This window comes from Spizellomyces punctatus (assembly GCF_000182565.1).
Source record: "Spizellomyces punctatus DAOM BR117 chromosome Unknown supercont1.4, whole genome shotgun sequence".
Classification (NCBI taxonomy): domain Eukaryota; kingdom Fungi; phylum Chytridiomycota; class Chytridiomycetes; order Spizellomycetales; family Spizellomycetaceae; genus Spizellomyces; species Spizellomyces punctatus.
Genome location: NW_015971540.1, coordinates 639,556 through 651,847, shown reverse-complemented (window position 1 = coordinate 651,847; position 12,292 = coordinate 639,556). Strand labels below are relative to the sequence as shown.

General features: G+C 49.3%; 6 protein-coding genes across 6 annotated transcripts in view; 3 read left to right on the top strand and 3 right to left on the bottom strand.

Annotated features, from left to right (window-relative positions):
* Positions 1-866, bottom strand: part of SPPG_09044 (uncharacterized protein) — a gene marked incomplete at both ends in the record, with an annotated part of 3,458 nt that extends 2,592 nt beyond the window's left edge. The window contains 4 exons of the mRNA XM_016757197.1: positions 53-147; positions 227-505; positions 584-676; positions 750-866. Coding sequence (XP_016610188.1) covers positions 53-147; positions 227-505; positions 584-676; positions 750-866 — 584 coding nt within the window. The remainder of the gene's footprint in view (positions 1-52; positions 148-226; positions 506-583; positions 677-749) is intronic.
* Positions 867-1,814: 948 nt separating this feature from the next.
* SPPG_02641 (uncharacterized protein) lies at positions 1,815-4,982 on the top strand. The gene is made up of 9 exons (XM_016750925.1): positions 1,815-1,918; positions 2,115-2,375; positions 2,449-3,018; positions 3,089-3,324; positions 3,393-3,548; positions 3,627-3,743; positions 3,809-3,912; positions 3,979-4,188; positions 4,257-4,982. Exons 2-9 carry the CDS (start codon positions 2,119-2,121, stop codon positions 4,737-4,739), a joined length of 2,133 nt encoding a protein of 710 aa, XP_016610187.1. The 5' UTR covers positions 1,815-1,918; positions 2,115-2,118; the 3' UTR covers positions 4,740-4,982.
* SPPG_02640 (uncharacterized protein) lies at positions 4,755-8,266 on the bottom strand. Its single transcript, XM_016750924.1, has 4 exons — positions 8,078-8,266; positions 7,530-8,014; positions 7,310-7,465; positions 4,755-7,224 (listed from the first exon to the last, which is right to left on the bottom strand). The coding sequence occupies exon 4, from the start codon at positions 6,466-6,468 to the stop codon at positions 5,002-5,004; it is 1,467 nt and encodes a 488-aa protein (XP_016610186.1). The 5' UTR covers positions 6,469-7,224; positions 7,310-7,465; positions 7,530-8,014; positions 8,078-8,266; the 3' UTR covers positions 4,755-5,001.
* Positions 8,267-8,379: 113 nt separating this feature from the next.
* SPPG_02639 (uncharacterized protein) lies at positions 8,380-9,720 on the top strand. The gene is made up of 3 exons (XM_016750923.1): positions 8,380-8,604; positions 8,673-8,910; positions 8,971-9,720. The coding sequence occupies exons 1-3, from the start codon at positions 8,384-8,386 to the stop codon at positions 9,628-9,630; spliced, it is 1,119 nt and encodes a 372-aa protein (XP_016610185.1). The 5' UTR covers positions 8,380-8,383; the 3' UTR covers positions 9,631-9,720.
* SPPG_02638 (uncharacterized protein) lies at positions 9,556-10,683 on the bottom strand. The gene is made up of 3 exons (XM_016750922.1): positions 10,440-10,683; positions 10,003-10,378; positions 9,556-9,924 (listed from the first exon to the last, which is right to left on the bottom strand). The coding sequence occupies exons 1-3, from the start codon at positions 10,673-10,675 to the stop codon at positions 9,733-9,735; spliced, it is 804 nt and encodes a 267-aa protein (XP_016610184.1). The 5' UTR covers positions 10,676-10,683; the 3' UTR covers positions 9,556-9,732.
* Positions 10,684-10,734: 51 nt separating this feature from the next.
* Positions 10,735-12,173, top strand: SPPG_02637 (uncharacterized protein). The gene is made up of 9 exons (XM_016750921.1): positions 10,735-10,835; positions 10,905-10,956; positions 11,030-11,076; positions 11,170-11,182; positions 11,252-11,286; positions 11,352-11,468; positions 11,536-11,627; positions 11,683-11,850; positions 11,915-12,173. The coding sequence occupies exons 1-9, from the start codon at positions 10,754-10,756 to the stop codon at positions 12,032-12,034; spliced, it is 726 nt and encodes a 241-aa protein (XP_016610183.1). The 5' UTR covers positions 10,735-10,753; the 3' UTR covers positions 12,035-12,173.
* The last annotated feature ends 119 nt before the right edge of the window (positions 12,174-12,292 follow it).

Here is a 12,292-nt window from a genome sequence, read left to right as displayed (position 1 = left end):
TGGTATTAGAGTGGGACTGCCAGGAAGAGCCAGCGTGGCGCCCTGTGTTCACTTACCTGCATGACCATGATAGTACATAAGAAGACTTAACACCTCAGTCGCGTGTTCGTGCAATATTTTATCTGCACGACAGATGAGCTCGTCCTCCTATGGCAGAGAACGATGTGTGAATGATCGCAAACACTGGTGCACCAGGTCCAGACGGAGACTCCAAACGGTCACATACATCCATTTGGATCTTCTTATTGTAGCCGCATTCCTCTGGTAAGACACCGAGAAATTCTAGCAAGGGTCCAACCATCTCACCCTCTTTACCAAACATGGTAATAAGATGTTGAATTGGATCGTCCCACTCGACCATTTGAATTGCTAGATCGGCCAACGAAAGGCAGAGCTGCGTCACCATTGGTTTTGGTCCAGCTCGATAGTGGTGGAGAAGTGTCAGTAGTGAGTCTCGGAGAGACTGACGCGCGGTGACATCAAGCTGGTCAAGATCGAATTCTATCTAGCTCACACACACACACAAGTTAAAACATATGTTTAGCACAGTTGTCGGTCAATAGGGGGTCATTATATTTTATACCTTTTGACGCATCGTTTGTGCAGCGAATATCCGAACTTCCAACGGCAAGCTATCCGTACGTAAAAGTTGATCCCCAATGGTCCAAGCAGCTGACTAAATAGCGAGCAAAACGCGTTGGAACAAGGCCCTCGGGTATTTGGGGGACATAAAAGAGCATATTCCACACCGTTTTCTGAAAGTTGTCTAGCCACGAGTCTGCGTCCTTTTTGCTGACATTGTCTCCGTTCGGGAAGAAAAACACCTGCAACACTTGTAGCACTTGTTCCACCGTTATCCCCGTCATGGTTGGCTGTGATCCAATTGAAGCAGCTAGAGGAACAGTCATATGGAAAAACCAGGGTTGGACAGCGGGATGAAGACAGCAGGGCACCCAATAGGACTTGAGCCGGGTGAGAATCCAAAGTCGGGGGAGCGCGCGGTAAGTGAGGGACCAAATGGGACTACTCACCTCAGTGACAGGTCTTTCTCAAATGATGGGTATATACAGTTGAAACGAATATTTCAACCTGTCAAAGCAGTGTAGCTTGCCAAAATAAAAAGACTGGCTGGAAAGGATGCTGCTGCTTGCTGATCAAGGCGGCCAGAGGCTTTGGACGGGGGTTGTGGTTCGAGATGGCTTTGCCACCTGTTGCTATAGTAACACATCCACCGATTGCTTACTCACGTGACTACATATTAACGTTTTGGACTTGCCCAATGTCTCCTCCCCCTGCACCACCAACCACCGGCCACCACCTTCCTTCCTTCCCCCGAGGCCCTTCCTCCCCATCCCCCTTTCCCCTCCATCTCCCGTTGGCAAAAAAGTCCTGGTGGAATTATTGAAAACCCTTTGGAAATTTGGTCTTTGTGTTGACGGTGCTTTTTGGTAATTGCGGTGCGTAAAGGCGGAAGCGCACCCAGCCAGCTTTTTGCGCAGTGCTGCTCGGCCATGGGCTTTTTATTGTTATCAAATCTATGGCGATAAAGAATGGCAATATAGACATCATGTCATGTTAATAACGTTAGAAGATAAGCAGCTGATATCAAACTTCAAAACCCCCCCTTTCCGAGATATCGACAATCACTAAGCCCAAATTACATTGCCGTGTGATCCAAAAGTTATCCGCGTGATGTCTGTGGATGTGTTTTGAACAGACTCCCTCGGGGACGTTTTGTTTTTTTTATTGTATGGATTTTGGAATATAAATAGACGGTGCTTTCCATCCCCCCCCCCCCCCCCCCTTCTCGGCCAGGTCTTTTTAAAAAACACAAACACACACGCACACACACACAAGTTATCGCCAATTTCGTTTTCCATATCGCGGCCGCCTTCCGGGAACAGTCGGAAGGATATTGGTATGTCATAGAATGCCCCGCAATTTGTCAAAAGACAAGAGCGTTTCGACTTATGGCTTGGGAAATGCTGCAAATTGCAAATCAAATTGCGCCAAATGATGCTTTATCCCTCATACCATTTCATCCCTATTTATATTCTTCTTGTATCATAATGGAATGTTTTTGTTCTTGTCAAATCTAATAAGCCAAATCGTAGACAAATGTCCTCGTCGTCAAAGAAACTTTCCGCCCTCCTCCTTGTTCTATGTGCTAGCAGCGCTTCCCTTGGATGGGCACATCCCCACTCGTCTCATGGATCGGGCCGATCTCGCACGCCTGCTGCATCACGGACCCACGGCAATTTTGGACCATCGCTGGGACATCAATCCTATGAGCACGGAATCCTTCAGGAATCGGCTTTCGTGACTTTTTTGACACAGACTCCGTCCGGCGACAACCCAATCGACATTGCAATCAAGTATGCTCTACATTTGCCTTTTATCATTTCCATAAAGCTAGATTCTGATCGTAATGAAAATATTGTAATTTAGATATGCTGCTGGAAAGTCTGGCGTGTCCCAAGACCAGCTCCGCGTCTCTAGTTCCCACACAACGGACCACTCTGGTGTGACCCACGTTTACCTTCAGCAATACGCTAACGGAATTCCCGTAGTAAATGGAGTCGCCAATGTCAATGTCGACAAATTTGGTCGCATCATCTCCTTTGGAAATTCGCTGTTCACGGGCTCAACTGAAGCGGTGGAGGCTTCGTTCACCAAGCAACGTCCCTTCAGCGCGTTGTTGATTGACAATCTGGATTCCTCGGAGGTACCTGCTCCCCAAAAACATGGAAGCTTACAGGCTGATCAGGTTCAGCTCGGCCCGGCCGATGCTGTTCTCGCCTTGGCCAAATTTTTAAATTTGGAGATCAACGAGCTGATGCTGCAAGAGACGCCAGTAGACAGCTTCGCGCCAGGGAAAGATGATGGCCCATCGTTTGCTGTCAGTGGAGCATCCTTTGCGCTAGGAGCTATTCCCGCCAAACTCAAGTATATTCAGCAAGAGGACGGAAAACATATCTCTCTGGTGTGGGATCTGGAAGTGGAAATGCAAGAGAACTGGTGTGTGGGCGGCTCTCCATATTTTGTCTTGGCGTGGCTTAACAAAAGCTGATTTTTCGGTGGCTTCTAGGTACAATGCCTTCGTGCACTCTGGTACTGGCGACGTTGTGCAGCTCATCGACTGGGTCTCTGACGCTACCTACCATGTTTTCCCGCTTGGCATTAATGACCCTGAGTCGGGAGACCGCGTACTCGTCCGAGATCCCGCGCACCCATTAGCATCCCCTATGGGATGGCACAATCAAGGAAACGGGGGCCAGCACACCGTCACCATTGGTAACAATGTGTATGCTCACGAAAATTTGGGTATGTTGTTACCTTTGCTTCTTAATGACAAGCCTGCAGAGTCTAACGTCTGTCGGCTGTCATTGCAGAGGGAACATCAAGCTGGGTAGATAATCACAGACCCGATGGAACGGTTTCTCTCACTTTTGACTTCCCGATCGACTTTAAAAAACAACCGAGTACCTACCTTGACGCGGCCATTGTGAACCTCTTTTACTGGAACAACGCCATTCACGATCTGCTTTGTATGTGCTTGTTTGGTTACTGGCCAAGACTCCAATACTGTAAACACTGTTTGCTAACCTTTGTGCGATTTCCCGCAGATGTCTACGGATTCGACGAAAAGGCCGGCAACTTCCAACATGATAATATTGGACGCGGTGGGAAGGGTGGGGACGCTGTCATTGCCAATGCGCAGGATGGATCTGGATACAACAATGGTAGGTCCCACGAAGTGTACAATCAACATTGCAAAATCATATCATCTCATGAGTTTACCGCTTAGCAAACTTTGCTACGCCCCCTGATGGACGCCAGCCTCGCATGCGCATGTACGTCTGGGATGTGACGCGGCCATTCCGCGATGGAGACCTTGAAGGCGGCATTGTGGTAAGTGTTGGCAATGTATCACCCACGGAACTGATAGGTACCGCATAGTGACACTTCCTGTAAAAGATGCACGAATACTGCCATGGTCTGTCGATTCGATTGACTGGAGGACCAATGAACGTTGGTTGTCTTGGGTGGGGCGAAAGTGGTGGCATGGGAGAAGGATGGGGCGACTTTTTTGCGACTGTCACGCGTACAACGCCCAATTCGACTCGGCATGACAACTTTGGCATGGGTGAATATGCCAATGGTGGATATGGGATCCGAAAGTACAAGGTATGTACACTTACCAGCGCTATCACTTGCGACCGTGACTCAATATTGGCTCTCTTTCCCCTTTACAGTACTCAACAGATAAATCAATTAACCCCTCCACGTACGGTTTCATCACCCGCCCCGGTTACTGGGGAGTGCATGCGAAGGGTGAGGTGTGGGCCGAGATCCTCTACGAAGTCTTCTGGAACCTTGTCGACAAGCACGGCTTTGACCCCGACTGGTTCAATACTGGTTACAAAGTTTCTCCCTCTGAAACCCACTACCGTGACTTCCGCACGGGCCAACTTCAACCGCGTCGCAAAGATCCAAAGCAAAATACCAAAGGTGGCAATATCCTTGCCTTGCAACTCGTTGTGGACGGCATGAAGCTCCAACCCTGCTACCCAACCTTTGTGGACGCGCGAGATGCCATTTTGCAAGCCGATGAATTGAACAATGATGGCGAGAACCTTTGTACACTTTGGGAAGCGTTCGCCAAGCGCGGGCTCGGCGTCGATGCTAAAAATGGCGGAAAGGAAAGTTTCAAAGTCCCCAAGAAGTGCAGCAACTGAAATTCAACGAACCAGTGCGTGTAGAAGATAGTAACTTTTATTGTCATTTAGACTATGGACAATTTCCTGTTGTGGGATAGACATTTAGGCGCGCAATCTTAGTATCTACATCGTTTCGTTGTATGAACGGGTCGCGATGCGATTGGCTATTGTAACTGATCTTTATTCGTATATATATATTCATGTCTTTCTTTTGTATATGCTTTGGCCAGAATAGACGGTATGTTCCGGTCGTGAGGGGCATTGGATGTCTCAATTCCATTTACCACCACTCAGCGGCATGTGCTCCCCTGCGACACGTCGGCAACTCAAACCGGGGACTGAACTCCTCAGGGATCATTTCGATAGCATGATTCACATGCTGCACTTTACCATATTCTGTTCCGGGGGTCGTTAAAAGCAAGTCTGCCACATCCTGTTCCGTTGGCATCTTGATTTGGCTGATATCGAACTCCGCTAATCCAGCGTTCCGTACCCATTCACATGTCCGTGCTAGAGAGACGTCGACACTATAGCTGCCACCGACGAGCGCCCGTTGACGTAAAGCCAGCACGGCACCGAACGCAGCGAGATATCCGGACGCATAATCCAAGATCTGCGCCGGAAGATGTTTAGGTTTTGCAAAAGAGTCAGATTCAGAGTCCGCCATCCCCGAGACGCACTGGACGAGTGTGTCAAATCCACGTTTACCAGCCCATGGACCTGTGGTACCGTAGGCGCTAATTGAGACGTACACAATCCCAGGACGAATGGCGGCCAGGGCATCTGCAGAGAGCCCGAATGCGTCCAAAGCACCTGGGCGATAGGATTGGACAAAAATATCCGTTTCTTTGAGCAGGTCTTTCATTTTTTCTAAATCTTTTGCATCATTGAAGTCGAGGAACGCTGACCGCTTTCCAAAGTTTGTGTCGACCAGCGCGGCTTCAATTTGCTCGTGATTGGGCGAGGAAACGCTCAGGACCTTTGCACCGTGGGACGCTAACGCCTTTGTCGCAGTCGGGCCTGCCAGGACATGGGTCAGATCAAGGACTTTGACGTCCTGCAGTGGTCTGGCACCAGGTCTTGTAGGCCCAACCGCAAGCGGTTTGGTGTCCCTAAGCTTTCGAATGGTAACGAGCGGAGGTTGAGTTAGCGCACGCCGCTGTGGATGCGAATCCCACTCTCCAGATGTCCTGACCATTGCCGCACAGCCGCCCGCCTCAGTGATCAGCGTTTCCAATTCTAGCGCATCCCTCTTTCTCACAGCGTCGCTCACTTTGTCCCTTCCCAGATCAGGGACATCAACCACACCCAAAACTTTGAGAGCCGTACCTCTGTGATGCGAATAATTGCAATGCAACTGGATATGTCTCCCATCCGCAGCCTCATATAAACCCGACAGAGGATCCCAAGGGTTCAGGTTCCGCGGAGGGTCTACTATCCGACAATAGTTGTGAGATCGCACCGCTATTGCTGCTCCCCGCTGGGAAACTCGGGCACTGGCGATCCCTGCCATGCTACCGCGCCTCACATTCCATATGGCTTGAAGTGAATAGGCGAGAGCTCCCAGCGCGGCAGCAGACAGGGCAGCTATCGGGCGTCCGGATGGCAGCATCCACTCTTGGTCTGTGAAGAAGACTTTGCGAGCGGCATCCTCATCGACTGGGGCAAGGACATTTTGCGAGTGGATTGATTCGATAATATCCTGGAAATATTGACTTGCTTTCATACGAGTATTCTCTTCGTGCATGACAGACGACGAAATTCGATGACTCCAGCCTCCCCGTCGCGTCTCATTTCCACAACTGCAAGATTACGCCCTGGTCGCGATGCCTTTCCACGCCCCATATCCATGGAGCATCGTGTTCAAGTGCTTTCACTTGGCGTCCAGAGCTTCGGGTGAACCTGGAAACAGTTGGGCCCCCCGATGAACAATCCATAACTGACGTGGACCCCAGTGGACGATCGAACCCAATGAATGCATCCACATGTGGCAGCTACCTATATCCTCTATATCCATGCATGGGTGGCAAAACTCTTTCAGTACTCAATATTGATAAATTCCAGTCCTCGCCCAGTAGAACATTTGATCAGACATGATCAAGGGAGGGTACTTTTGATCGGACGAAATAAACACAAGAAAAACTATACAAAACATGAAAACAAAACTCCGAAAGACCATATCCTCGCCCTTCACACGGACGACACCGCAATACTTAATACTGTCCGCGATCTACAGCAACCCCTCTCCAGCGAACGTCTCCACTTTCAGGCACACATGTCCGTCCTACCTCACGACGTATAATTATATCCCTCAGTCCCAGGTGGATAGGTGCCATACCCGCCCAACGCAGCAAACTCATGTCCTTGAGAAAACAATGACTGTCCGTAAGATGGAAATGGAGCGTAAGTCGTTCCCGGTGGCGCTAAAGGGGCGGACTGCGCAGCGATGTCATGGCCGGTTCCAGAGGGGACCGGTGTTCCGCATTGGGCGCAGGTCTCTCGTCTAAGAGGTTAATGCGTTAACAACCTGTTTTGATTATACGCTAAACCACATTTATAGAACGACATCCATTTGTTTACTGCCATACCTTGCGAAGTTGTGAAACCCACACGACCCGTTAGGGCAAATCCAATCTCCTGGCTTCATCTGATTGGCCGGTCTCATCGAAAACTGCATTCCACCCCCACTCACTTGAGTTTGACCCATACTTTTAGGTGTTCCGCACCTGTAACACTCAACTCGACTGAAAGCGGTATTAATATGGGCATTCATCAAATGACTGAAAAAATAACAAGTACCATATATACCTGCTAAAGTTGTGATATCGACAACTCTCGTTCGGACAGCTCCAGTCCCCAGGTCGATCGACAGGACGTGTTGCTCCCGTATTTGGCGCTCCGCACTGCATGCATTTTGTACGAGAGGCAAAGTTGTTTAAGGAGCACTGTGGACAAATCCAGTCCCCAGGCAGTATCTTCGTGGAAACACCATGGCCGGGCCTCCCCATCCCACCCAGCCCCCCGCTGCCCGCGCTGCTACCCTGCCCAACTTGTCCCGGCCGCTTCGTTCCACACCGCATACATTCATGCCGTGAGCTAAAGTTCTGAAATCTACACCCCGGTTTTGGACAGAGCCAATCCCCGGGTTTCATTGCTACAGGAGCGGCTGATCCATAGGTAGCTGGAAGACGGTTTGGTGCGTGACAGCGAAAACAAGCTGTGCGACTCGCAAAATTATGAGTTTGGCAGCTATCGCATATCCAGTCACCAGGTTTCAAATTGTGTTCGCTCATCTGAAGGAGAGGAAAGCTTTAGGAGCTGGTCCAACATGCTTCAAGCGGGCGTTGCTCCAGAACCTTGCTATACCCCACGCGTCGCCGTTATCAGGCGCAATTTATGCTCTAAGATCTCCTTGGTGCACCTCGCTGACAGTCAGCCGTCGACACTGGAAGTAGACTTGCGAACCCAATCTAGCTTGCGCCGGTCCGTTCAAGTCTACTGTGTTGCAATCACGTCCTTTTACGTTCGAATGGATGCCGGTCAACCTGATGAGGCTCCCCTTCACGAGCAACGAGTGACCAGCCATTGGAACCGGTTCATGCCATGCATCACGTGCTGACATTTGAGTCGCATCGGGGAGAAGATCTGTTTGCCATTTGGGCATGTCACCATCTGCTCAACTCGTTAATGGCCATAGCACGGCAGTCCAAGCGGTTGGGAGGCTAAGTGAATATGGTAATTCTAATGCCAATATCTCACCCTGCGGTGTGCTCCTCTTGTTGTCTGCCATCGCTGCCTTTGTAGCACAGTCGGAAGCAGTTTCTATTGTTCAAGGACCTCAGAGCTTTAATAAGCCTTGGTTCCTTCTTTACGTTGCCCATGGGTACGACACTGTGATACTCCATCGCCTATAAAGCACGACAAGTGCGCTAAGCCAGTTGTTATTACCAGGTGTTATGTCATCATATTACCTTTACAGTACTTGTACTGCCGGATAGTATATCACGACACCCCACAGGACTATGTGGGTCGTATCACTAGAGTTGCTGAAGACTTGCCCGCAAACGATGGTCAGGGTACATATCGGATGCTGATCAGAAGGACTTTGTGTTTAAATGCGTTCTTTACCGCCGGTGCCTACTCGTGGTACCTTAGCGTCTCACGCATTGCCCTGGGGGAACTGACAGCGGTATGTGAAAATTGGGCTGCCGTCACTTGTTACTTGCTCATCAGAACTGCGAAACCCCAGATATACAACTCAAGCTGCTTCTTCACATATCTGCTTTCGGTGTTATTGTTGAACGAACGGATCCGACGCGCAAGACTGTGCGCCGTGTTCATATGCGTCGCTGGCATCATTGCAATATCCTGGGCTGATCCCAAAGAGGAATCGTCCGAGAACCCTTCTTCCCAATCGGTCGGGTATATGTTTGCTATATCATCGTCTTTTTGGGTGGCCGGCTACGAGGTGTTCTACAAGAAGTTCCTGGTGCCCTTCCAACCCTCGATGCTCCTATCACTACACATCACGTCCCTTATTGGACTCACGACACTACTGTTTGGGGTCCCGCCAATTTTCCTTTTTCATTATACGGGATGGGAGTCTTTTGAAATCCCAGATTTGCGGTCGTGTGCTGTTATCGCTGTAGTAGCTGCACTGGGCCTCGTGTTCAATGCCACATTCATGCTCGCTATTGCTTTTTGTGGTCCTCTAATGGCCGCCATTGGTATCATGTTGACCATCCCAGTAATGAGCTCTCTCGACTTTTTCGTAGCAGGTGTGGATTTCGGCTGGAATACCGTGATTGGTTCGCTTGCCATAATTGCAGGATATGGGCTTTTGCTCATGCCATCTCCAGATGGCGAGTCATATTGCGAGGACGAGCAACGCCCGCTGGTGGAAAAGTGAAAAATCGGCACTTACATGCATTGTACATTTAGCTCAAACGTCTATAGATTCTTAAATCTACGTTGGAAGAATATATAGAATTCACTCTAGTTTGCCTGCGTCTTACAGTTTGGCCTGTAAAGTCTCGTCAAAGAAGCGTGCCATGATCTGCAGTGCTTCACGAGAACGCCGAGCATTGGCCGGGTTGCTGTAATCGCTACGCGCTGCACACCAGCCATGGTGCATATCATCGAAACGAACATGAACATTCTTGTCCACAAAAGGTTTTTCCTTTAAGGCTTCCATAAGAGGAATCTGTACGATAATAGTTGAATTTAGTTCGCAGGTATTGACATTGATTAAACCTGAAATGACTCGCAAGGTGACACTCACAAGATCGGGTTCATCTTTGCTAGGCAGAAGCGCAAGTGGGCCTTTCACGTCCTTCACAATCTCGACGGTCAAGCGGCTCGGGTGCGCAGCGGCGGACGCATCTACCAACCCTTCAACGTTGGCTCTTATCGCATAGATCGCCCCCCAGCAAAAGCCAAGAGTACCAATACTTTCAGCGCCATTGGATCGCAAATAACGGCAAACAGATCCAATGTCGGCTAGCATACGACTTTCAGGGACGTGCTGCTCTAGATGGGCCATTAGTTCCGGGAGCTGAATAGGAACCTTTTCCAACGGCCACGGGTTTCCGCGGTAAAAGTCCGGCTCAGCAACAAAAAAGCCTTTGGCAGCCAGTTCATCTGCAAACTGGTGTGTGCTATCCAAGACCGCGCCTATATTAGGACACTTTTTGCATCAAATTCACAGTACAGTCTTACTTGGGATGGAAACCGAAAATATCGTATATCAAGATAATAGCTCTCTTTCCCTTTTCACCGACAAAGTAAGTGGGCAAATCGCCGACGGTAGATACTTGTCCTTTAGGCTGATAGTTGCTAGCAAACGGCGGAAGCTCGCAGCATGCTTTTGAATGTTCGCCAGCCATGTTGATGATGAAATGCGGAATGCTGGAAAGTTGAGGCTTCCAAGATCGATATTTGTCAGAATGTTCCATATTGCTTTAATTCTATAGTGGTACTAAGGGGACTAAGCCCCATACCCGCGTGTCAGCATTGGGTGAACTTGTCACAAAATGCCATCCGAACTCGATGATGATCACATTGCTCGAACCGTATTGGTATGCGACATTCCAGTCAGCGCTGAAGAACAGACAGGTAAAAGATTGTTGAAGTTCCATTTGCGCGAAATGGACAGCATCTTACTCGTGCCATCGGTACGATCAGTGCGGGATTTCTTCAGTATATGTGGCCGTTACACCGAGTTCCAACTTCCCAGGTAAAAAGAGTTGATATGGAGAGAGTGAGCTAATTCCACTGTACTCACTCCTCTTCAATGCCCTCCGTTTCAGGTCGGAGAATGGACGAACATGCCAGGCCGTCATATCTTTTGAAAACGGTGAGGGAAGAATGTCTAGGACTGCCTGTTGGTAACTGTCACAGGTCATGATTAGAAGCCTTACAAACATTTGGTGATGTCTCCTCCTAATAGAGGAAAGCGCTCGGTATAGTTCCGATTCCCTCTTGTTTCTGTTGGTTCATGGGAAGTCCCTGACCTAGTGATCGAACTGCAGCATGGCTCTAACGCTATCGGGCATGTTGATAAATGGTATACTCGCCTCACACTCTGATATCACTTACTCTATGCTAAGATTATTTTGCCTACTATAACAGACAAGAAAATAACTGTCCACTTGTTATCGGAAGTACCGCCCGGTGGACTGGCCACTTCCCACTCAAGATATGCTGAACTTCTTGCGTCAGGAGTTCTGCGCGCCGAGCGAATCGATGGTATGTTACACTACATCGAATCGAATCGCATTACTCATTGTCATGAGTGGTCTTACGCACATGGCAGAGAGATTTGGGATCACCGATACTGCGTCCGGGATCGCAACGAGGGTGCAGGGACTTGATGAGCGGCTGGGTGTCACATCCACAGCGCAGAAGGTACTTTTATTTTACAGCCTCTGCACCATTATGTCATCTGATACAGCTACTCTAGGTGGCGGACCTTCTCAAAGTGAAAGAATGCGTTGGCATAGCTGTCAGTGCGGCATCCAGCGTCGGTGGCAAGGCTCTCAAAACCTCGATAGGGCAAAGAATTCATACAGCTTACGAGTCTGTGAAGGAAAACGTTATAGAGATTGCTGAGGATACCATGACGGTCTTGGTACGTTGACAGAGATTCCCGCGGCTAAAGCGAGAATTTAACGCTAGGATTTTTGTTGTTGTAGGAAGAGAAAAAGCGATCGGAGGCAGTTCCAGCTAGGGAAAACCTGAATGCGGAGGACAAAGGGATAGCAGCACGCAGTTCAAGACAGTCTGCACTTGATGAATACCCCGATCCAGAATAGCCCGTGTAAACGTTCACAAATATGAAAATATGGTCCGGTATCGCAAAACTTGTCTGATACCTAGGTCGACGGAACACTGGCTCGTCGGGTAGTAGCGTCTACTTGGGCCAGGACACACTATTCCGTTGAGCCGTGTGCCAATTCTGGCAGGAACAGTGGGATTTTTCACATACTCTACAGCTCTACCAACCCAGATTTGCAGCGCTGCTGCGAGCACGTGACTAAGGTGAGTCAACCTCGCACGATAAACCCAACAAA